Source organism: Dermacentor andersoni, unplaced genomic scaffold, assembly GCF_023375885.2.
Source record: "Dermacentor andersoni unplaced genomic scaffold, qqDerAnde1_hic_scaffold ctg00000067.1, whole genome shotgun sequence".
Classification (NCBI taxonomy): Eukaryota; Metazoa; Arthropoda; class Arachnida; order Ixodida; family Ixodidae; genus Dermacentor; species Dermacentor andersoni.
Window position 1 is genome coordinate 358,951 of NW_027314779.1, and position 26,870 is coordinate 385,820.

General features: G+C 41.2%; 2 protein-coding genes across 2 annotated transcripts in view; one reads left to right on the top strand and one right to left on the bottom strand.

The window, feature by feature from the left end:
* The window catches only part of LOC129382543 (uncharacterized), a 177,498-nt gene that overhangs the window by 111,349 nt on the left and 39,279 nt on the right, over window positions 1-26,870 (top strand). The gene's annotated exons all lie outside the window — the stretch shown is intronic.
* Window positions 1-26,870, bottom strand: part of LOC129382541 (uncharacterized) — a 108,256-nt gene that overhangs the window by 69,179 nt on the left and 12,207 nt on the right. Inside the window, exon 3 of the mRNA XM_072285826.1 lies at window positions 8,247-8,315. Coding sequence (XP_072141927.1) covers window positions 8,247-8,315 — 69 coding nt within the window. The remainder of the gene's footprint in view (window positions 1-8,246; window positions 8,316-26,870) is intronic.

Genomic DNA, 26,870 nt, shown 5'->3' on the forward strand with positions numbered 1-26,870 from the left:
TTAGCGAGGTCTACTATTCACCTCAATTTGAAGAGAGAAAGAGTAAAATAGGTCAAGAATAAACAGGACAAACGAGATACAGTAAGGGTAAAAGCAAAACAATGGGTGCTGGTACTTGCAAACAAATCTTCAACCTTAGAACAGAGAGATGATGATGACATAGAGCAGCGATTGAAGTGGGTGGTAACGCACCAAGGCAAACAGCAGGTAATCCCTCCCAAGTAAGAAAGGACCTAATAAAGAAACTACATACGGTACAATGAAAGTATCCGACTGAAGAGGTCAGATAGAATTCACAGAGCTGTCAAAACTTATCAACAAGGAGATAATAAGGAATAGTTGAAATTATAATGTGAGAAAGACTGAGGAAGCAGTAAAAATGGACGCAGCATGAAATCAGTGAGAATGAAACTTCGCAAAGGACAAATCAAGATGTACGCACTTAAATATAAGCAGCACAATATCATCAGCAATATTGAAGATATAGTAAAAGCAGAGGAAGAATTCTGTACTGGCTTGTGCAGTGCCCAGAGTAGTTACGACACCTCCATTTGAAGTAGTAATGAAGAGATCACAAAAGTTCCTTCTACAAGTAGCAATTGGAAGGGCCTTGCAAGACATCTAACGGGGAAAGTGGCAGGAGAAGGGGAAATAACAGTCGATTTAATCAAAGGTGAAGGAGACATAATCCTTAAAAATCTGGCGGCTCTCTCGACTTCAAGGGTCCCAGAAAACTGGAAGAATGCAATCATTATACTAATCCACAAAAAGGGAGATATTAAAGAATTGAAAAAATATAGGCCTATTAGCTTACACCCAGTATTATATAAAGTATTAACCAAAATAATTTGCAACAGAATAAGGGCAATACAGGAGTTTAGTCAACCAAGGAAATATGCTTACTTCAGCAGGGGACACTCTGCAATGGATCACATCCATGTCATTAATCAGGTAATTGAGACATCTACAGAGTACTGTCATTGTCTCTATATGGCTTTCATAGATTACGAAAAGGCATTTGATTCAGTAGAGAGACCAGCAGTCATAGAGGAATTACATAATCAAGGAGTATAAGCCACTCAAGTGAATATCTTGGAAAATATCTACGGATATTCCACAGATACCTTAATTCTCCACAAGAAAAGCAGGATGATACCTATGAAAGGGGTAAGACAAGGACACACAATCTCTCCAATGCTATTCACTGTGTGCTTGGAAGAAGTATTCAAGCCATTAAACTGGGAAGGCTTAGGAGTAAGGATGAACAGCGAATACCTTAGCAACCTTCGATTTGCAGACACTGTCCTGTCGAGCAGCACTGGGGACGAGTTACAACAAATGACTGAGTTTCTTAACCGAGAGACTGTAAGAGTGGGGTTGAAGATTAATATGCAGAAGACAAAGATAATGATCGGTAGCCGGGCAAGGGAATAAGAGTTTAGGATCGGCAATCAGCCTCTAGAATCTGTGAAGGAGCATGTTTACCTATGTCAATTACTCAAAGGGGAGCCTGATCATGAGAAGGAAATTTACAGAATAAAAATGAGTTGAAGCGCATTCAGCAGACATTGTCAGATCGTGACTGGTAGCATACCATTATCATTAAAAAGAAAGGTGTGCATTCAATGCATTCTACCGGTGCTGTCATACAAAGTAGAAACTTGCAGACTGACGAAGAAACTCCAAAGCAAGTTAAGGACTGCGCAAAGAGCGATGGAATTAAGTATGTTAGGCGTAATCTTAATACACCTGTAATCTGTAATATTAAGAGACAGGAAGAGAACGGTGCAGATCAGAAAGCAAAACAGGGTATCTGATATCCTAATTAACATTATGAGAAAGAAATGGAGCTCGGCAGGTCATGTAATGCATAGATTAAATAAGCGGTGGGTCAGTAAGTTCACGGAATGGGTGACAAGAAAAGGGATGCGCAATCGAGGACGGGAGAAGACTAGGTGACACCAAGAAATTGGGAAATTCGCGGGCGCTAGTTGCAGTCGGTTGGTGTAGGAGACGGGTAATTGCAGACCGCAGGGAGAGGCCTTCGCCTTGCAATGGACATAAAATAGGCTGATAGTGATGATGATGATCGTTATAATAATTGAAAACCTTAAAACATTCTCATCAGCTGGTATGCACAACAATTCTAAGGTTCTTAATAATACTTAAAGTAAGCAGTTCCAGAATTTTCTCTCTTGAAACTGACCTGTATTCCTGATGATCGGAATGTGGGAAAAAGTATTCCTGTCTTTTCCTCTTTCGGTGACAAACATTCTCATAATTCTCGTATTAATTATCGACCAGTATAGGTAGCCAGTGTATCATGCAGAATAATGTAACATGCCATTTGCTCTCATACAGCTAGTTTCCTGCAAGATAATCCATTTTTTTAGAAGGCTTAACACAGTTTGCGATTAACATAGTGTGAAATGTTCTGTGGTGCACCAACTGTTTTTTGAGGGGGGGACGAGAAGGCAAACCACGAGTAATCTGACTCTCTCTCTGTATGTGTGTGTGTATATATAAACGAGAAGAAAGGTGGTTAAAAGTTGTATTTTCATCCACTTTCATTTCCATTAATTTATCGTTTCTTTATATCATTTATTAAGCCCAAGTAATTTCCCCTATGTGGTCCTTGGTGTCAGTGTTTGTTGGATTCATCATCATCATAATCATCATCATCATCAGCCTGGTTACGCCCACTGCAGCCCAAAGGCCTCTCCCATACTTGTCCAACTACCCCGGTCATATGCTAATTGTGGCCATGTTGTCCCTGCAAACTTAATGTCATCGGCCCACCTAACTTTCTGCCGTGCCTGCTGCGCTTCCCTTCTCTTGGAATGCTGTCTGTAACCCTTAATATAACCATCGGTTATCTTTCCTCCTCATAACATGTCCTGCCCATCCCCATTCCTTTTTCTTGATTTCAACTAAGATGTCACTAACTCGCATTTGTTTCCTCACCCAATCTTTTTTCTTATCCCTTAACGTTACACCCATCATTCTTCTTTCCATAGCTCGTTCCGCCATCCTCAATTTAAGTAGAACCCTTTTTGTAAGCCTTCAGGTTTTTGCCCCGTACGTGAGTACTGGTAAGACACAGCCGTTATACACTTTTCTCTCAAGGGATAATGGCAACCTGCTGTTCATGATCTGAGAATGCCTGCCAAACGCACCCCAGCCCATTCTTATTCTTCTTATTATTTCAGTCTCGTGATCCGGATCCGCGGTCACTACCTACCCTAAGTAGGTGTATTCCTTTACCACTTCCAGTGCTTCGCTACCTATCGTAAACTGCTGTTTTCTTCCGAGACTGTTAAACATTAGTTTAGTTTTCTTCAGAATAACTTTTAGACCCACCCTTCTGCTTTGCATCTCCAAGTGAGTGAGCATGCATTGCAATTGGTCCCCTGAGTTACTAAGAAGGGCAATATCATCAGCGAATCGCAAGTTACTAAGGTATTCTCCATTAAATCTAATCCCCAATCCAGGTCTCTGAATACCTCCTGTAAACACACTGTGAATAGCATTGGAGAGATGGTATCTCCCTTCCTGACACCTTTATTTATTGGGATTTTGTTGCTTTCTTTATGGAGGACTACGGTGGCCCCTCGGTTAACCCCCTTTTTTCTCGTTTATTACATAACAAGGGTGCCTAATCCGGCAACATTGATGCCTTCAGGTAGCATGTGTGGGTTTATTTACCGGTTGCCTTCACCCAAAAAGATCACGTTCTCGTGGTGCCTGCGGCAGAAAGGATGTTCCACGCCCGCCGCCAAGGTCTGTGAGTTGTGGCGCTGGCTAACACTCCTAATGTTCTACTAAGAAACATAAATCCCCAAGAAAGTGTATGAAGAAACTGAGCCACGGTAGCTCAATCAGTAGAGCATCGCACGCGAAATGCGAAAGTTCTTGGATCGTTCCCCAGCTGCGGCAAGTTGTTTTTTTTTCATCCACTTTCATTTCTATTAATTTATCATTTCTTTATTTCATTTATTAAGACCAAGTAATTTACCCTATCTGGTCCTTGGTGTCAGCGTTTGTCGGCTTCCTATCATATATATATATATATATATATATATATATATATATATATATATATATATATATATATATATATGCCTTGAGCAGCCAGACGCATGGACATTTGGGTGTATGCGCAGGCTTAACAGAAAGCTGCATCGGAAGTTTCTCATGTCACTCTACAATTTTCTCACTGACACTTTTCATCTAATTATAATAAAAAATAATCCGAGTATCTCCGAGTGACGGCAAGCAACTGTGCCTTGGTTCTGTCCAGCTACGTTGCATTTACATATTTTAAGATTTTAGTTCATGATAGTGTGTGTGTGTGTGTGTGTGTGTGCGTGTGTGTGTGCGTGTGTGTCTGTGTGTGTGTGTCGTTGACGAAGGCTGGCTTACGAGCCGAAACGTTTGACAGTAAAAACAATGTGTTATCCGTTACATTGTGTTTATTATTTTGTGATATATACATATATATATATATGTACTACAGTAATAAAGGGAAAATCAGACATCCACCCGCTTGTAGCAATTGCTACAGAGGGAACCCATACGGGTTCCTCGAAAGAAAAGCCTCACAGTTGAAGAAAAATTCGTCCTGGTCCGGGACTCGAACCCGGGACCACCTCCTTTCCAGGGCAGCCGCTCTACCATCTGAGATAACCAGGTGGCTAGCAGATGGTAGGGCGAAGTCGAATTTGTCAGCAGCTCGAAGCAAAGGCAAGAGTTTGACGTAATAGTTCTGCGGCAACCCGCAAGGTGGAGAGAAGTAATTAATAAAGGGAAAATCAGACATCCACTCGTTCGTAGCAATTGCTACAAAGAAAACCCGCGACCACCGCCTTTTCGGGGCAGCATGTCTCTCTCTCTCTGTGTGTGTGTGTGTGTGTGTGTGCGTGTGCGCGCGTGCGTGCGGAGATACTATTACAACCAGCGAAAAAGACTAAATTCGTTTGTCTAACATATTTAAATTTAGCAGGAGACATATAAGTATTTATCGATCACACATGGTGAACATTGGGGATCAGAAAAATTATTTGAATTTGCATTTCTTTTCTTGGCACTATACAAAATTGTATAAAATGTGGTTGGACTGCATTAATGCACATGGAAAATTTTTTAGGCCTTGCTTACTGGCACCCTGTGTCTGTATTGGCCTCGAGGAGACATTGTGGCGTCGATTCACTGGAATCTTACCGTGGCGTAGAAAACAACATTGTGTGATAGTGGCTGTGAAGTGTTAATCGGTTTTGTCAGCGGTTTAATCACAGCAGTACTTTAATCACAGTTACTTCCAAGTGTTTGCATGTTTTAAGGATTGCATGTGGGCGTCTTGGTTACAAAACAACCTACATCTTAGTCTAGTGTGTAGGGCAACAAAGCCTTTTATTAGAGCAACTTGATGTTTCTATATTGGTTATTCAGTTGGCATGATCTGTCCCAAGAAAGCTATAGGCAATTTTGCTGCAATAACTACTGTTTTCATGGAATGCATCGTGGGGAATGTGGCTTGTTTCTTTCATTCATTTCATTAATTCATTTGTTTATACTGTCAGCCCTCATCGGGCTATTACAGGAGTGGAGAATAAAAACAACAAAAAGAAACATAGAATGCGACAGAGTTACAAGCTTTGACTCATAAAGCTTGTCTTAGAATGAAAAACACCTATGAAATACAACATACAAGGAAAAGTAACAAAGGAACCATTCATAATTTGGCACCGCATCGTCATAGACACAATAAGAGTTACACATGTAAAAGTAAATGGATACATATTGGGTAATTCACTATGTGTTATTACAAAAAGTTGTGCTTTTAAAACTTTCCAAAAAGGTAGTTAAGGACATCAAGGTTACAAGAGAGTCGGGTAACAAATTCCAGTCTCTTATCGCCCTAGGAAAGAAACTGAACTTGAAGCAATCATTGCGGGCGAGTAGAGGAGGTATGTACATACTATGACGGTGCCTCGTTGACGCGTTCATAGGAAGCTCAACATAAACATCTGGTTTAATATCTACTTGATAGTGAATAACTTCGAATAGGAATTTTAATCTGTCGTATTTAATTTTGAGCTCAAGTGGACCTACATCAGCTAATTGAGATAACTCTGTTGGAGAATGGATGCGACGATATTTATTAACTATAAACCTGTTAGCTAGCCTCTGTATACGGTCAAGTTTGGAACAGTTAGTTATGGTGTGTGGGTCCTAAACGATTTTAGCATATTCAATAAGTGGTCTAACTAGAGTTTCATAAGCAAGACATTTAATTTCAGGGGTTGTCCCATTGAGGTTTCGCCTAAAAGACCACAGGGCGCTTAGCGATTTGATGCACACATTTTCTGTGTGTTTATTCCAGCGTAAATCTGATGTAAAGGTTTAACCCAAGTATTTGTGTTTTTCAACATTCTCGAGTTTCTTGTCATCAATGTAGTATGAGTAAATAAGGGTATGCTTTTTATGTGAAATAGACATAGACACTGATTCTTGAGGGTTTATAGCCATCTGCCCATCGTCGCACCATTTTTTAATATTTTGTAGATTTGAGTTAAGTTCTTGGTCTTGTCTCATTTGAATTTTGTTATAAATGACGCAGTCATTGGCAAACAAGCGCAATGGTACAGTGGCTCTTTTGCCAGAGTTATCGCTAAACGATGATTTATTATCGGTTTATTATATGTGGAACTTCAACAGCTTATATTTTTGTATCCTCAATCCAGGCATATGGCATATGCAGTCTATATATGCATATGCATATATAGACTAGGCATATGGGGCCAGTTTGTTCTTCAGCATTAACGCTATGTTCACATTGTATCAGGAATTGCTGTCTTGTGTTGTGATTGAAACATTATTTACAACCTTACATTCAGGATTTCAATTTCCCAGCCAGCGAACTGCAGCAAAGGTTTCATGTGATGACACATTCTATGTCATAGCGATAGCAGTCAATCTCGACAGTGGTGGCCCTTAAGGCCAACAGGCATCCATTTTCTGTGCGAGTGCTTGTGTAGGACTAGGCATATGGGGCCAGTTTGTTCTTCAGCATTAACGCTATGTTCACATTGTATCAGGAACACATTTTCTTACTCAGTATGATAGCCCTTGAACCTACATCGTTACCACAAAGAGCTGTTTGTCCACCAACCTTTCCTTTGCCATGTCTTTCGCTTGTGCTCTGATGTCATGGTGGCACTTCAGCTAGCTAAAGCAATGATGGTGTTTGAGTACCCACACAGCCTTGCAGTTTTCCGACCTGAGCATTGCTTCATTAAAAGTTGACATGATTTGGTCTTAGGAGACAGAGGCAAGTTAAAAAGAACCCTCATAAACTTCTTTCGAAGTCATTCTAACTTTGTCAAATATGCCGTGCCTTTTGATGTGTCCGTTCAGCAGGGACCATAATAATAATAAAAAATCAAAATAGCTTTGCAAGGCCAGCTGCTAGGCTACCACTGTCTCTTCAGCCAGCCTGAAGCGTCTCGCAGCCAGCAAGGCAGGAGTGCAAAAAACGAAAAACGAAAGTGTGGCAGAGAAAACATTGTTCATGGAAATCCCCTACATTTGTGGACTATTACACTGACTGAAAAACATAGTGGCTTCCCAATACAATCTTGATGTACGTAGTTGTTTCAGTCACGAACAAAACAGCCAGTTGCCCAGTCCTGCTCAAGCACTGCGTACAAATGCCCACGAATTAAAAGTTAGTTGTGTGCATGTGGTGCAGTATACCACATTTCATTTTCCTAAGGCTGCAATACACTGGGCAGACTGGTTGCTACTTAAATAGTAGGCCCTTAGAGATTTGCAGCCGTTTCTTCACATTTTGCTGCAGATTGTATCAAATATGAATGCAAACTGTTTCGCAGGACACATCAGTTGAGTTCAAGCAATGGGGCTGAGTAACCCAAGGAATAGTTTTATCCTCCAAAAGACAAATTGTCACTCTTAAAAAATGGTCTCTCTCATAACATTTCAGTACAGTCCCTAGTTTAGTACAGGTTTTCGTATGATGTGTCGGATTCTTCTACGGTACAATGCTGTACCGCACACTCTCTTCTGTTGCTATAATGACAACTTGTAACAAAGGTTTTCTTTCCTTACAAATGTTTGGAGACAATGCCTGTCAGCTCATCTTTTAACCTGTTTTTCATTGGATTTGTGCACTTACATCAAACATAAGCTACAAAAATATCAGTACTCAGAATCACAAAAGAACACACCTGTGTAACAATTCTGCTGGGATCGCTGGAGTGGTCAGCCACAGAATGCAGAACAGGTAGAAAGGCACCCTGAGTTAAACCAAAGCAACAATCATTGTTATATGCAGATCAAAAATTTTATTCTGTGAGGCTTTTAGCATGAATACTAATTACCACATTTGTATGTAAAATAGTTTTGCATAATAGCTGAGCAAGGTTAATCAATGTCTCGCCCTGTAACTGTCAGCCAGTGCTACACATGGCAATGGCGGCGAATATGGCACATCCTTTCAAGTGGAACTTTTGTTGGTTACATGAATTCAAAAGAACTGAGGCTCACATAATACATGACACCTGTGGTTAGAAGGATGTGTTGCATCCAGCACCAAGGCCACAAGTGGCACTGCCTAATACTTCCAGGGCCAGACTTAGTACACACACAATACAAATGTGCAACAAAGTGAACAGGAGGAGAGCTGCTCCTATAGCTTGAAGATTGCATGCATCATGCCGATGTGAATGCAGCTCCCATAAGCATCATCGAGTTGCCCTTTCGTCCAGTTCACTTCCCTTCCTCTTTTCTTTTCTCTTCATTGTTTGTTGGTGCCATCTGGTAATAACGAACAAAAATCAACCACCTCAGTTCCCATTCTTGTTTTACTACATGCATTAAAGTCATCCAAATGTGCTTAGGACTCTCCAGGATGTACTTTAAGCATTTCGTTTTAACAATATTTTCTCTCGGCTTCACTACACCTTAACGTACTGCTAATTCTAGACAATGCTTACAGAAAAACCCTTATCCAGAAAATTATACCTATGATTAAGACTGCACAGTCTATGGCTTCGACATGTGCACACACACTATGCACGTTTACAATAAAAATATAAGTGACTGTTCTAATATGCACACTTAGCATACTGCTTAACAGTCACCTGGTTCCAAAATGCTTTGTCATCGCACATACGATGGCTACAACTATAAATTTAAATCTGGCAGTGACTCAAGACACTGCCATAACCTTCATATTCCAATCAATGATAATTTTCGAATTCAGAGCAGTTGGACATAAATAAGGCAAATAGTTTAATGAACTGTTAAGGTAAATGGCGGTAAAAGGCCATATGCCTGAAACATAGGTACTGTTTATCACCTAAGCAAGCTAGAAGAGGTAAAGAAAGATTAGCTTTCATGCTTGTTACACTTGTGGCACGGTTAAAGTTGGACAGGATAAAACGAGCAGCGTTATTTTGAACCAGCTCAAGTAAAGTTATCAGTTTTTCATGATGCGGATCCCATATCACGGCGGCATATTCCAAATTAGAATGTATTAGTGTTTTATAAAGCAGTAATTTCAAAGAAGATGGAGTTTTGGGAAAGTTACGGCGCACGTAGCCCAACATGCGGTTAGCTTTGTTAGTAATGTATTCAATATAGCGCGTCCAGTTAAGGTCAGTGGAAATGTGAACACCCAGGTATTTATATGAAGTAACCGCTTCTAACGCAACATTATTTAGGTAGTATACAGGCGGAGAGTTGGCACTTCTTGGTATTCGCATAATTTTGCACTTATTAGTATTAAGTTCCATAAGCCATTCATTACTCCAAAGAGAAACGTTAGAGAGGTCACGCTGAAGACTGTTAGCATCGTCGGGGGATTTTATTTCGCGGAAAACAACACAGTCATCAGCAAACAAAAGAATGTTAGATGATACAATGGAAGGAAGATTATTGATGTAAATACGGAATAAAAGGGGTCCAAGCACTGACCCTTGTGGCACGCCCGAGTAAACTTCGCTGAAAGGCAAGTTAAAATTATTAGCGTAAACGAACTGCAATCGGTTAAGAAGAAAGTATTCAATCCATTTCAGAACATTGTAGTCGATATTCAGTTGGGTTAGCTTTAAAAATAATAAGCGGTGACATACCTTGTCGAATGCTTTCGAGTAATCTAGGAAAATGCAGTCAGCTTCTGATGCGCTATCTAAAATATGGTGAAGTTTGATAGTGAAACTGGCAAGTTGTGCTTCGCAAGAAAATGACTTACGAAAGCCATGCTGTGCAGGTGTAAAAAATGAATTAGACTCGAGAAAGTTCACAAGGTTAGTGAAGACTACATGTTCTAATAGTTTGCAACAAGTACTAGTGAGCGAGATGGGGTGATAATTTATAGGGGATGTTCTATTTCCTGACTTGAATAATGGAACCACCTTCCCGACTTTCCATTGTGTTGGCAGAGTGGAACTATCAAGAGTCTGCTGAAATAACTTTGTTAGTATTAAGAAACTGTGGACAATTGTATTTTTTTTTTAATTTTAGCATGAATGCAGTCAAAACTGGGCGATGAATGAAATTTTAGGGCATCAATAAGTTTAGCAACACCAGATGAATCGATGAAAATTTGAGGCATAGTTGTGAAATTATACCGGAGTGGAACGGGATGTTTGGTGTTTGATGTGCGCGAGAAGTTTAGAACAAAGGTTTCATTAAGTTCTGATGCGCATAAATGAGCCGGAATAGGGTCACCTGACGCGTCAGTTAAGTTAATAGATTCTTCGGTATGCGGGTTGATGACACGCCAAAATTTTTTAATGTTGGTAGATAGCATCGATGGTAAAGTGTTAGAGAGGAAGTTATCTTTTGCTTGCTTAAGCGCAGTTATATACGCATCAGCGGCAGTCTTGTATGCATCTCAGTGTGCATTACATTGTAATAGCCTGGCTGTACGATATCGGCGCTTTTTTCTGTTAGATAGGCGTCTTATATGGGCGGTATACCATGGGGCTTGAGGATTAGAAGTGATGGTGCGTCTTGGAACATATTTTTGAGTTAGTTTGTGAACTTTCGCCGTGAACATATCCCAGTTAGTTTACACAGAGCGTTCGTTAAAGTTTCTGAAGAAGTTTTGAGTAAAAACTGATAATTCATTGTTAATGCCATCGAAGTCTGCTCTAATATAATCTAGTATGGTCTTTTTCTTCCTTGCAGGTTTAGGACAGGCAGTGTTAATGTTGAAAATGAGCAAAGAGTGATCACTTATGTTAGGTAAATAGGTGATGGCTGAAGCAAAGTCGGCTCGATTGGTTAGGATCAAATCTAATGTGTTGGCTGCGTCGACAGAGATTCTGGTAGCGTTAATGACTAATTGGGTAAGTGAAAAAACAGAGCATAAATCAAGAAAATCGCTGGCATCGGATGAAAATGGAGATAGGGTGGAAGGCTGGGTAACCCAAGAAATATTCGGAAAGTTAAAATCTCCTAGTAAAAACAAAGAAGCCGATGGAAATCTGGTGTGTATTATGTTAAGTTCGTCATGAAGGTCGTTAATAAACGAGCGTAGAGAAGAAGGACTATAGCATACGCCGAATATTATTTTCTGATGGTCAAGAGTAACTGATGCCCAGACAGTTTCCAAGACGCTATTAGTGTAGATGCATGATGACGGTATGTCTTTCGAAATAGCAAGGAGCACGCCGCCTCCCCGTTGATTAGTTCGGTCATTGCGATATACTGCGAAGCGGTGTCTGTTGTGAAAGAGTTCGTTACCGTGAATTTGAGATGATAGCCAAGTTTCAGTAAGTGCGATGATATGCGCAGAACAGGTGTCGATTGCCGATGAATGAGAAAGAGAAGTTTTCTTATTCAAGATACTTCTGATGTTAGTATGCAGAATCTTAACATCAGATAGTGATGAATGACCACTGCCCCTGTATTGCCACATTGCCAATGCCACATTCTTGTATTTTTGCTTACTTGCTTAGAGATGGCATCAAACAATTTGCTTATGTGTAAATTTCACTACATGGCTGTATCGCATTTCCCTTGTCTTTTCCCATTTGTCTTAATGCTACTTTATGTGCATGTAAATGGGCCAATACTTCCTTCAGCCAAACACAGCATAGGCCAAACACTATGCTGTCCAACGTACATGCATTTCACAGCACCGAACAGTGGACTTAGAGAATGAGCAACTCTTTGAAAACGTGCAGTCCTTTGAACACACATTGAATGACATATATCTGGAAAACAATGATTTTGCTTAAATCATAACTTAATCTAACTGGTACTAAGCATAATGCATCATGCAATAAACTTGCATTTACCGGACACCACTATAGACACTACGACCTCGTCAGCTCCTCCACAATCTGGCACGATGTACTCAAGCTGCCTGTACACCCTAGAAGGTGTCTATGATATCTTTTTAAACAGCTCAGCAAACGTGAGAAGGACATAAAGTGAAGCTCGGAGAAGCAAAAAAAAAATTAACATTCCTCTCTGTTCCTCTGCATGGGAAGGTGCAAGCAAATGCTGTATTTGAACTGTGTTTTTAATCGTGCAGTACTAGAGATGACATTTTTGCAACAATATAGCGATGAAGAACGATGACAATAATGTTACAGAAACCGACCTAATGGATATTTTTATGAACTTGCACGAGGTTTTCGTCATTATGCTTATGCACACACCTGCATACCTCTACTGTGCACAGTCTTGTTGTTTCGGATTTTTTATTCTTTTACCACATAGTAATTTACATGATACACTAGTTCTGAAATACATCATGTTGGGCTCCTTCAGTATTTTTATTTTCTTACTGGTACACACATGCCTATACAGGGCATGTGTATACAAGGAAAGCCCTCAAATACACGGAAAATTGTCGCGAGACCGGCCGCTCGAGCCACTTCGTGGGTGTTCTTGGGCTTTTTTCATGCTCGAAAAAACACATTATGTAGCACATATTGAGCCACAGAAAGCTGTACCGGGAATTTTTCATGTTGCCCTACAATTTTCTAATTGACAGTTTTCATCTAATTACAATATTAAAGAAGTTGATGAACTACTGTAAGCCTAATTGTGTAATTACACAAAATGCAAAAAAATCCAAGTTTCTCCAATCGACACCAAACAACATTACCTAGGTTCTGTGCAGCTAGGTGGCATTTGCATATTTTTAAGGTTTGCTAACGTTGCGTGGGACAACCTGTATACGTTGTCCCATGGAACAGGTGTAACATCAATCACTTTAAGTGATAAGCCACCGAACTAGCCATAGCACGTAAAACATGCAGGGAAAAAAGTTAACACTAGGTAAGAGCATGCCAAGGCCTCTGTTGCTGAGAAGGGAAACTGCTGTAATGTGCCTGATGTCCGGCTGTGAAGCCGCTTCTTCCTCACAGCCGGCAATGAAAAGGCCGCAGTCCTGAAAGAAAGGGGGAAAATTAGACATTACAATGATTACACAGAACACGCAAAAGGTGGTCGCAAGTTTATCTTTCATTACTTCTGCTGCTACATTGAGTTTTGTATGTTGTTGAGCTTCGATTATTCTTAAACTAAGCTTGCGAAAATTTTATATCTTAATGGCATTGCTTTTTTACAAACTAAAACCTTTGCCCAACTCGTGCACTTAAGCTATGAAATGTTTACTGATCCCCTACAATGAATGGCTTCTAAGACAAATTATGCATGTTGTTAGCCCCACATGTTCATAGCGGGTCCTCTCTTCAGAGGATGCCGCTGTGATAGCTCTTTGGTATAGCACATGCCTCTAGGCCCTTGTGTTTCAAGGGCTCTGGCGAGGCAGCAGTGCTCCAAGTAATTTTACCATCTTATATATTTTATATCTTGCATCATCCTTCTACGATGGATTTTAATGTTCATAGTATTCGTCATTAGTCATCGCCATAATTTTATAGCACGTAGATTTTACGCCATTTACAGCGAATATTTTTAGGCCACTTTACAGCCAAGTCACATCTTCCATAATTCATCATTAACATTACCACATGTCATGGCGCTCTTGGCCAAACCTGGCCCTTGCGTCACAAAACACCACACATCATCATCATCATCTAAGACAAATTACTGGAGACAAAAGAATGCAGAATTAATGAGTGTTACTGACATTTAATACCAAGGTAGTACATCTCTGTTTACAACAGACAATGCAGGACCGAAAGCACTACTTTTTTTTGCAGATATGGGTTGATCGGGCAGCCTTTTCCTTTTCTTTTTTTTGTGACCAGCAGCAGAAATTTTGTTATTAATACTCGTGCAATGTGTGTGTGTGTGTGTGCGTGCGTGTGTGCGTGTGTGAGTGTGACATAGAGAGATAAAGCTGTGAAGTGTGATATGATCTTGAATTTTTCTGAACAGTGCACCTTTTTAATGGGAATATGGCATCTAGAAATCAAAACTGAATATTTGTACTCAATGGCATATCAGCCAAGTAGTAAGCAATAAACAAGTCGAGGCATCACTGGCACTCGCTTGCTCAGGCTGCCGATAATCAAGGGACGGCGTATCCAGTAATCTGAACTCAAGCAGAAGACCTGTTGCCGCCAAGCAATACGCTAACTATAAAGAGTTTCTTCAAGCCGTAACACCACCATCTCAATTACTCTGATCGGCAGCTCTTGCGGCGTTGACCCGTAGTGCCGTTGGAAGCTCACCACATGCTTTTAATAACACAAACGCGCCGCCGACATTTCTCGCCCGCAGACTAAAGTCGATGGGCGCAGACTCTCCAAGCTATGCGCGGCAATCGCGCACTGCCTGCACAATCAGCAGCGTGGGCGCAAAGAGAGACAGACGATAGCACGGAGCATACCGGCAAATCTGCAGAGTGCGCGCTTAGTAATTAGCGACCTACTGCACACAATCGCACGAGCCAGGGGATTAGCGCCACGTACGCGGCAGCTAGTAGATACCGCACACAAAGAAGCTCCGCCGGTTCTCGCTCAAGTGATCGCTGTACAAACACGCACATATGCGCACCACAGTAAACCTTAACGAGTCGACTCATTTTCAGGCCGCGCTTAGGCGGCGAAACAATTAGCTCACTTCACACTGCACGTAACTATTCTGGTGGTATCTTTCGCTTCGGGGAACATATGTCGAACGCTCGCAGCCATCCAAGATGCGGCAATGTCCCTCATCATCTAATATCATGAATAAGTGCTCTCGCTTCACTCTAAGCACTCAAGTCGCCTCGAATACGAAAGAGCTCGACCAAACACAGTGTTCGTGCAAAATGGTTCTGGACGGCCAACTGTTGCGCCATGTTGCATTGAGGCCTCCAATAAGGAATATGAGCGCGTATCCTCACTTAGAACACATACACTCTCATAGAACGGGCAATGGGCGCTCAAAGTCGCTTACCGTGGAGTCTTGAGGTTTCAAAACTGTGAGACATCAACAACAGTAGAAGAATGCACCGTCGCTAGTAGTGGCTGCTCCTTCGTCACTTATCACGCGCGCGTGCGCGCTCCGAAGACCTGTGCTCCTCCGCGCGCACTTTCGACTTACGGCGTCCTCTGCAGCGCCAAGGCGCGGCTACTCCAAACAGAAAAACAGCGCGGAAATGCATTGCACGCGATATTTCGAATCTGACTGCAGCAATAATTCTTCTGAAGTTGTCGATGGGGCTGACAGCCTTGTTGGTCACGGCTGAGTTATTCCTTTCTCTATTTGACTCGTGTCAGGTATGAGCATATTTCAACACTCCCAATTTACCGTACGCCACCGTTTTTTTTTTTCTTTTTTTTAGCACCCCCATTTTACAACCGTAATGCACCTTAAAATGAGGTCGGGGTAAAATAATGGTTCTAACTTATTTTACTTCTTCTCGTGGGAGTACTCATGTTAAGCTGGGGGGAGGATGGCATGTCAGGTGTTAAAACGCCTATATGGGCTAATTTGTGTTTATAGTGCGGCAACTGCGAGCGAAAATTCGCAAGGCTGTTGTTAATTTTCTTCGCAACTTCGGTTATAGCCATTCTCTCTACCTTTCTATCTAGCTTCGCTCTGCACGTGCACGGTAACAGAAAAGTAAGCGCTGCAATTTCTACAATGCTTTTGTGGGCGATCAGGGATAATTACAGCTGTCAAGAGGCTCATACAGCGACATGCAGGGAGCTCCAGAGGGCATTGTGCACATTCGACGTGGTGCAAAGGCACAAACGAGTTTCTCGCATCATGTTTCTTATCTTCCCTATATAATATATAAGAAGGCAAGTTAGATTTTATATGTCTGCTAGAGGCAATGGACAGTTAAGCGCAAATAATTTCGTTATTACAATTAAACGTGAGTATATAAGAAGGCAAGTTAGATTTTATGAATAGCGACACACCAATACCTCTGTGCCCCCTCCTGTAAAGTTTGTAGGGTGTAAAAAGAGATTTAACATGCAGAATTTCGTCAGCTATTTGCAGAGTAAGCCGTGATTCAGTTATCACGGCTATGTCAGTGCTTCTGTCATTGAGGAAGCCTTCAACAATGTCTTTTTTTGGCAGATAGCTCTGGGTATTTGTTAGCATGCAAGACATGCCGTGATAACGCAGTGAAATGACCTGGATGGGCATTGACAAGGAAGGCAGAGAGCGTGCTGGTGCAAGAACACGTCGTAATAGCTACGCCTTCAATTCAGTGACTAAGTCAGTGTTGGAATTCTAGTTAAACTGCTCGTTATCGAGGAGGAGCCTATCAAAACGGATTTTGAAGGGAACCTTTTTCTGTTGAGCATACAAGTTTGCTTCTTGCCTGCCGCACATGACCGGAGTAGTCTTCCCGTATTTAAAAGGAGAAACCCTGAAGTTTCGATCCTGCAACAATACTTTTTCCAATTTATTTTCAAAACTTGCAAGCTTAACAATTATAAGACGATTTTTACCGCTGTAGAAGCGGGCAAGCCTGTGCGCTCTTTCGATAGCCGTGGGTTCCAGTGAAACATCAAGATTTTCCTTCCAAAAAGGAAGTATGTGTGACTCGGACTGAGACCACATACTTCAGCAGCTGTCGATTTTTCGAATTTATTAGCATGATTAGCTGTCCCCTCTATTTAACACCTTAACGGTTAATAAATAACGACAGCAAGGTTCGAAGCATGCACTTCATTTCATTTTATTTCCTTAAAGGCCCCATTGAAGGGGCATTAAACAAGGCGTGGGTATATACATACATGAAAAATTGAAGGACATATTTCTATTACAGGGTGAGGTAATTTGTTACGGTGTTTCCAACTGTGCTAGGACAGATTATGACTGTGATTTCATTTGCAAGGCTGTTCCAGTCTGTTGCTGCACGAAAAAAGAATGAAGACGAAAAAGTGACAGTGCGTGTACGCGGACGCGCGACTTGTTGCGGGTGACCGGTGCGGCTGGATATGCGTGCCAGGGGGAGAATGTATGTTGTCTTGCCAAGTGAGCTGTAAAGGAACTTGTGAAAAAGACAAAGACAAGCAATGTGGCGGCTAGATGTAAGCAGTGATAAGCCGGATTCTGTTTTTAAGGCTGATATACTGATGTCGTAGGAGTACTTAGAATGAATAAATCTTGCAGCTCGATTTTGAAGCGATTACAGTTGATTGATCTGATATACTTGATGAGGGTTCGAAATGGGGGATGCATATTCTAATTTCGCCCTAACGACAGACTGATACGCTAGTAATGTTACATTTCTTTAGGCGTGGCGCAAATCGCGTTCTAAAAACCCGAGTGTTTTGTTAGCGGATGAAATGATCTTCATAATTCATAAAGGATGATGATGTTCATAAAGGTTAATTCGCTAAAAATGGTTATTTCGAGATATTTGTAGGAACTAACTCAAGGTAGACGTCAGCAATTTGGTACGAGGAAACAAATGGATTTCTGTGGCGGTGGAAGGAGACAGTCTTACATTTGTTAGGGTTTAGTTCCATTAGCCAAAAGTTCCACCGTTCCTTACACTTCGTAGGTCGTTTTGAACAGACGTGTTATCTGAAACACTGTTAATTTTACGATAAATTACACAATCGTCTGCAAACATGCGGATGTTAGAAGATACATGCATTGGTAGGTCATTAATGTAAATTAGAAATAGTAGTGGACCAAGGACGGACCCTTGGGGTACGCCTCAGGTTACAGGGGGAAAGTTAGATGCTTGATTGTTGACAAAGACTGATTGTGAACGGTTACTTAAGAATTCTTTAATCCATGATAAGATATCGGTATTAAGATATAATGCGGCAAGTTTTAGTAGTAGACGCTCATAAGCAACTTCGTCAAAAGCTTTGGCGAAATCTAGGAAGATGGCGTCAGTCTGGAAGTTAGAGTCAAGGTTTACATGCAGGTCGTGAACGAACATAGCTAGCTGCGTTTCGCAGGAAAAACCTTTACTGAAGCCATGCTGCGCAGGATGAAAAAATATGGTTGGTATCAAGAAAGTCCATGATATGTCTGTAGATGATATGTTCAAGGATTTTACAGGGTACACTGGTCAGTGGGATGGGGCGATAATTTAATTTTGTTTGTTGCACCATTTATGAACTGGAACGACCTTTCCGTGTTTCCAATCTGGAGGCAGCACGCCCGTTAAAACTGACAGTGAAAATAGAAGACAGAAATATACTGTACAAATATGTTTAGCGTTTTTAATAAGTTTAGACCTAATGTCCTCCACAACAGCTGCCGATGAAAGTTCGATATTGTCTATGAGGGATGAAATGCCGGATGGAAAAAATGTAATTGGTGGCATGGTACGTTGAAAGTTCGCATGGGGAATATAAAATGACAGTTCAGTTTCTTGAGTAAAAACTGTTGCAAGGGCTGTGTTGAAGAAGTGAGCACATTAAGCGTCGGTTAGGGCATTACCTGATTCATTTGATAGGGTAATAGTTTGCGTGTCCTGTGGGCTTAAGACTTGCCAAAGTTTTTTGGGTGGTTCCTAAGCATGTTCGGCACATCAAAATAAAATAATGAGCGTTTGGCATGATGTATGGCTTCCAGATAGGCAGTTTCAGCGTCTTTGTATTTATTCCATGCGTCAAGGGTGTTATGGGACTTAGCTGCGCGGAAGAGAAGTTCTTTCTTGTTTGCTAATCGCTTCAATGCTTTAGTGAACCAGGGCTGTGCTGAATTGGAATAAATGTTAATTTGGGGAATGTATTTGCAAACTAGATTGTTTAGTTTCTCTTTGAAAATGAGCCAACTTTCACCCATGGTATGACAAGTAAAAGAACTTGCAAGACTAGGGTAAAATTGCGTTAGTTCATAATTATTTGCTTCATAATTGCCGTTTTCATACAAACGAATATTCTATTTAACAGTCGGGGTCAAAACGGGTTTAATTACTAAGTCGACATGAATGACTTTATGGTCGCTGATTTCAGGAAGATACGCAATGGATCGCACGCCCTCGGGATTACTTGTTAAAAGAAGGTCTAGAATATTTTGGCAGTTATCGGTGACACGGGTTGGTTCTGTGAGCACTTGAGATAAATTAATGTTGAGGCAGACCTCAAGGAAGTTGTTGCATTCCTTTGATGTAGCCGTTGCTGCAAGCCGGCTTGACCAATTTATATTAGGAAAATTAAAGTCTCCAATAGAATTGACGTGGCCCACTCTACTGCCATCTGTGCCATGCAGGTGTGTACTAAAATTTCGTTCCTCGCTAGAAAACAGTGATGATCAGTTGCTATTTCGGTTCCCACGCCTGCAGGTCTTTTGCAAGAATATTTGACTAGTATGAATAATTAACTTCTTCACTAGCCTTATTTTTCGGGCGCAAACCTTGTGAAACAAGGGGCAAAGATCTGGTAAATATAAATACTGGATGTTCCAGCATGCCTTTTCAGAAATTTTTACAGGGGATCTGTGACAGATAACACAATTCTAGTTCATAACCTGGTCAACTTGAAGAGGTGGACATTACTTGCAAAAAAATGAAACGTGCAATCGACTAATTAACAGAAATTACCTTCTTAAGTTTTAATGAATTACCCATATGTCAATTTACATATTCTGGCTGCTCGCAAGACGAATCCACTTGGAGAGAATCACTCAAGAGGACACCCGTTTCAAGATATTAATTCCCGAACTTATCGCAAAAATGCATTGATGTTCCAGTTACCGTTTTAAGAAAGCGTCATTTTATGCATTGAAGCACAAAAGTAGCTGGTACGCCAATGCATTTCTTCGCAAAGTTTGGGGATTAATATCTCGAAATTGGTGTCATACTGAGAATTCGTTCCGAATGGATCTGTCCTGCGAACTAAACAGCTAGAATTTGTAAACTGCAATATGGACAATTAGGTAATTAGTCAAAAACTTAATGAGATAATTTCTGGTAATTATTCCTTATGCATTTCAACCTTTTGTGCAAGTCTGCCTCTTCGAGGAGACCAGCTCATGAAATATAACTGTGTTATCTGCCACAGGCACCCTATAAAATAATTTAAAAGTGTTTGCTGAAACGCCCTGTATAGCACTATCCTGGCAATAATGGGCAAAAGCACTTTTTTTTTTCCTGTCTTGCGTCAGCGAACGCGAAGAGCAGATGTTGACGTAACAACCTATTCATTCGCAACATTTCGGATGCTAAATAAGCACAGGAGCAAATTGAGATCAAGCTTATGCCTGCCCTGAATACCACAGTTCCATATTTTTCAGCTGAATCGATTAAACGTACTTCCTGCTTTTACCTTTTTTTCATCAGCAATATTCTAATACATAAGTGTGAAGTTTTCAAACTTTAAAGTGAAATACAACTTATTTCACTTAGCACTCAGCTCAAGTCATGCAATATTACTCATGGCGAATATTCTTTCACAACGCGTATCACTCGCTGGAAAAAGCCAGCTTGGATATCCTGCAATTAAACGTAGATACGACAAACTGCTTCTGAACTATGAGTGCTATGTTCTTGGTACTAAATCTAGTGTGCGAAAAAAAAACATCAAGGACAACGTGCAAGAAGTTCTGCTAAATTTCCCTTATCGAAGTACTTGCAGGTAATTCGGCTTGGCAAAGCGAGAGGCGAAGTGGACAGTCTTTGCCACGTCATCTATATATCCTGTTTACTATCATTAGAGGAGTGCTGAATAATTCTTCCTTGTCTTCACAACGATTGGCCCTTGCTTTCCACACATTGTCACCTTGACGAAAGCATGACTTTCAACTAATCCTAAGGCTTCCCAAATCTTTGAAGATGCCTATCGCTTTGAAATTGATCGGCAGGACTGGGCTGTCCGTCGTGGAGGCAGCGTTTTCGACATTTATACGGACAATCCGTCTTCATAGACTTTCTAAAATTTTTTTCTGTTTAGGACATACTGCAGTCCGTCAACCAGGGGTGGCATAATACAATGAAAACTGACAAATAAATTCCGACAATACACAAAAACAGAAGTAGTGACAACATGGCTCAGTAGTAGACGCACTGTAATAACTATATAAGGGTAATAAAACGCATGCAACACAGCAAAGCACTAGTCACAGACATTCATTTGACAGCCATCGTAATTTGAATCCTGTGGTCATAAAGAAAGAAGATACATAATTTTCAAATTCAGGGTTATTCATTTCCAAAAAGGCTTCAGTTCGTAATTTTTCCATCCGTTGATAGCCTGAGAAAAAAGAATACATGAAAATAGTAGTCCACGTGAAGTGCAGTTCAAAGGTGTGAGCCTAAAGCCTATAGAGTCTCTAGAGTTTGTCTATAATTTCTGTTACTACTGATCTCAAAATCATCGGGGCTTCATTGACGATAAATTACCAGAAAGTTATTATAAGTGCTCTTTATGCCCTACTTCTCCCACATCCAGCTTGATTAGTGAAGAGCACAATGCGATCAATACGTGTCATTACATTTTCCATCATCACTGCTTTATTTGCTAGACAGTTTGAACCTTCCAAACATTAAATAAAACCCTCAGACTTTAGGATCGCCGCTCTTGACAAGATATTCCAATATTTTTTCATGTTTTTTTCGCAAGTGGTAGCACAAACATACTAGGAATACGTCTTATGCCTCAAGTGCTATCTAGTACTTACTACTCAAAGTAACTTTACTTCTATCATTACCTTCTTTCCACCTTTGAAGAGGAGCTGAAGGGGTTGTAGAAAATAAAAACCGAATGCCTGTAAAACGAGGCAGATTTTATAAGTGAGCACTCTGAGTGACAGCCCCTTGAATGCAGATGTGGAAGCAATGAAGTTTACAATCGCCGTTCAGCTTAGCTTAGCTTCAGACATCTCTAAATTGTTGCAAAGACTCGGCGCCAGGTAGTGATCGCATCATTTATGAAGTGACCAAACACATACATTCAGAAATTTTAAGAACGCTTCTATATTTTTTAATGCAATGTTGGGAGCCCGAAACATTCCATCTGCTTGAAAAGAAGCTATTGTTGTCCCCACACTTAAACAAGGGGTGAACTACATCGATGAAATACGTAAGGCACATTGTTTATATATATTTAAAATCAGATGTAGGCTATGGCTAACAGTTCAAAGTGTGTAAAATTTTTGCACGCCTTAGCAGTAGTTACGTTCTTCAAGGATTGTAGCAGCAGAAATTGTAGTACGCAGACAAAGAAACGAAAGAACAGACGTGAAAGTAGCCGCACTGTCAACTGATTTCTTGATTGAAATTCCCGTGTTTTTTATTTAGTCGCAAAATCTGGCCCCTTTTATCTGCTTGTGGTTAAAGGGACAAGATCTCGCGGCGAAATAAAAAGCGCGGGTATTTCAATAAAGAAATCACTTGACAGTGAAGCTATGTCGACGTTTGTTCGTTCGTTTCTGTGTCTCTGTTCTACAATTTCTGCTATTACAATCCTCGAAGAATGAACCTACTAGCTCAGTTAAACCGCCCTTTTGACAGTAATTACATATGTAGGGTATCGGAAGCGTTATTACTGTGTTTTAGAAACAGCGCCGAATTTAACATGCTACCCTAGAACTGTAAACATCAAAAAGATCAGACATAATGAAACGGAAGGGGGGGGGGGGGGGGGAATATTATGGGTAATTTCTTCATGAAGTCCCGCAAAGCATATATGCTGGAAGGTTTCAAACAGACCAGTGAGATAGGGGCAACGTCTTAAAGTGTGGAATTTAATTATAGGCCACTGAAATGTTTATTGCAGCTGCTGAAAAGAAACAGCTTCGCTGGAAATTGGGTTGCAATTCTACAAGGTCACACAATTCTGCACTCTTTTGTTGTGTGTTTGTACCGTTAGCAACTGGGAACTCGTACAGGCTCATCTTTGTGTACCGTCCAGAAAACTGATATTCAGTATTTGTTATCTTTATTCGTGCACCAGTAGTAGTTTGGCTAATGACCCTCGCGACACCATTTATACCATTCCAATATGTTAGCCAAACGTTCCTGTATTATAGAAGAACTTGTTGCGCGAGTTGGTAGATATTAGAGAACATTGTTTAACTGCGCGAAGAAACGAACCACAAAGACAGCAAGGGACAAGGACGGGCGCAGTCCTTGTCCCTTATTGTTCCTGTATTACTTCCAGGTGATTTTAACTACAGGAATATTGTTTGGCATACTGCTGTCACTCAATTGGGTTTGTTTTGTACTAAGTGTACGGAGCCTCTGTTATGATTTGCACTGTGAACAAATTGTTTATACTGTGCATCAACACGAACTGCATCATTTACTTCGTGCTATATCTGCTTACTGTGGCAGCAGCTCTTTGTAGTTTCATCTATAATCTTCCTGGAGTGAGGACCACTGTATTTTTCACTTCATGTTAAATTTACCGTTGATCAAGCATCAGCGCATTCACACTAAGCATGTAACAAATTGTGGAGCTGCTGAATTTGATGATGTTAATCATAAGTTATGTGTTCTAATCGATGAAACCTGGCAGGGTTTCTCAAAGCGGTATGTGAACGCCAACTGGAAACTATTTCAATAGCTGCGTCCCTAACAAGTGCTCACTGCTATAAGACTGGTAACGTCTAATAAGCACGTGCTTGGCAAAATAAAAATCAACTACCAAGCATCAAGATCGGTGGCAATCAACGATCAAGCGTAAATGAATTATTTGTTCTGCTAAAGTTATCAACTCTGCTTCACATTGGGATAACTACAGCTCGTTAATTTCAGACCTTAAAAAAGAGCTGAGATAACCAGAGGTTATATTTTTTAATAATACCCTCAGTTTTATATTGCCTCGCAATCCGAGACAATTTCCCAATGTTACTTATAAAATGTGTACTTTCCATGTTACACTTCAGGCACAGGGCCGAGCATTTATCCATAACGAAGAAAGTGCCAGCGTCGTAAACACTAGTGTTTTCTTTAGCGTCTTCTTATGTGGACCGTTTTGGTAATCCTGATTATGGCACATTTGTATTTCTCCCGATGCATTCGATTTGGTTTTTATTCGGCAGATACATCAGTTTTATGGCGATGTTGAATTAGCCATGACAAAAGTGCAAACTCAGTATACTGTAGTCATGGGGACTTCAATGCAAAAGTGGGGAAAAGGGCAGTCTAGTGAACAAGCAGCTGCCGACTACGGCGTCCATTCTAGAAACGCTAGAGTAGAGATGCTGGTAGCATTCACGTAAAGGAATAAGCTGCGGATAATGAACACATTCTTCATGAAGTGTAGCAACAGAAAATGGACCTGCAAAAGCCCTAATGGTGCTGCAATGGCGAAACAAGAAATGAAATAGATTTCCTAATTTCTGCCAATCTCGGCGTAGTGCAGGTTGTAGAAGTGTTAGGGTAAAGTGCAGTGATCGTAGGTTAGCGAGGTCTAGGATTCACTTCAATTTGAAGAAAGAGTAAATTAGGTCAAGAAGAAACAGGAGAGCCGAGACGCGGTAAGGGTAAAAGCAAACCAATGTGGGCTGGTACTTGCAAACAAATATGCAACTTTACAACAGAAAGCTGAAGATGACATAGAGGGGTATTAATTTAAACCCTAACTAGGCTGCCCTCAGAAGCAGCGGTTGAAGTGGGTGGTAACGCACCAAGGCAAACTGTAGGTGATCTCTCCCAAGTAAAAAAGGACCTAATAAAGAAACGACAAACAATGAAAGTATGCAACTGAAGAGGTCAGATAGAATTCACAGAGCTGTCAGAACTCATCAACAAGGAGATCATAAATAATTGTTGAAATTATAACGTGAGAAAGACTGGGGAAGCAGTAAAAAATGGACGCAGCATGAAATCAGTGAGAATGAAACTTGGCATAGAACAATGAAAGATGTATGCACTTAAATTTAAGCAAGGCAATATCATCAGCAGTTTTGAAGATATCATAAAACCAGAGGAAGAATTAACCAGAGGAAGAATTCTGTACTGGCTTGTGCCCAGAGTAGTCACGACATCTCCATTTGAAGTAGTAATGAACAGATCACAAAGGTTCCTTCTACAAGTAGAAATGAAATTGGAAGGGCTTTGCAAGACATCAAACGGGGAAAAGTGGCAGGAGAAGATGAAATAACAGTCGATTTAATCAAAGATGGAGACATAATCCTTAAAGATCTGGTGGCTCTCTCTACTTCAAGGGTCCCAGAAAACTGGAAGAATGCAAATTTTATACTAATCTACAAAAAGGAAGATGTTAAAGGATTGAAAAATTATGGGCCCATTACCTTACTCTCAGTATTATATAAAATATTTGCCAAAATAATTTGCAATAGAATAAGGGCAACACTGTACTTTAGTCAACCAAGGGAATAGGCTTGCTTCAGCAGAGTATACATTGCAATGGATCACATCCATGTCATTAATCAGGTAATTCAGAAATCTACAGATTACTGTCATCATCTCTATATGGCTTTCATAGATTACGAAAAGGAATTTGATTCTGTAGAGATACCAGCAGTCATAGAGGAATTACATAATCAAGGAGTATAGGCCTCTTACGTGAACCCCGCAGGGGCGTCTGCGTCAGCAGACGTTTGGTGTGTTGCGACACCACGGACCCGAGCACACGAGGGTTGGACCCTCCCGCGTGTAGCCGTGCGCGGCTTAGCCGTGTCCGGGGAAAGGGGGATCCTGGGGGTTGAGCCGATGCCGGGTGTTTGGACCTTTAAGGCCCCCCGGCGGAGGCAACACACCTCTTTGGCCTCTGCTTCACGTAGACTGCACCCCCGGACTGACCCACCCGGGGGAAATCGGCAGTCGCCTTTTCCTGTCCTCCTCTCCAATCTTCGTCTTTCTCTCTCGCTTTTTCATCTTTCCTGTCTTCTCATCATTTCTCCTCACTTCCTAGTTTCCCGGCGGCAAGGGTTAACCTTGTGTAGCTAGCCAGCCTTAGTTATGCTGTATTTGGTTATAGCAGCGATGTACGGCTGGCGTTGGCAGAGTTTCTCCAGCAGGAACTTCTGTCACGTCCCCCTGTTGGGCTCCATGGTGGGTGGTCGGCATTGCGGCCGAAAACCCAACTGTACCTATGGAAAACGCGTTTCCTAAGCTACCTGATCGCCCTCAGAAACGAGGGCGCACCGAAGAAGTATTTCAGTTTTTCGGACGCCAAGTCCACAATTTTCCTCGTTTTCATGTGATCCCCACAGAAAAACCAGCTAAACAAGTCCGAACAATCTCCCCCTTCCTTGTATCTAAGACCCTTACCGAAGTTTTTGGCCCTGGTTATAAGGCGTCGAGGATGGCTAGCGGTGGAGACCTCCTCTTGGAGCTCCGCGATCTGAAACAATTTGAGAAACTGCCAAAACTAGTATCATTTGGGGAGACCCAAGTAGTAGTAACCCCGCACCGCACGATGAATACCACCCGCGGCGTTGTCTCGGACGATGATTTGCTGGAGCTCACTGAGGCTGAACTCTTGGAGGGCTTCAGTGAACAAAATGTCATAAATGTCAAATGTCGACCTCCGGGCTGG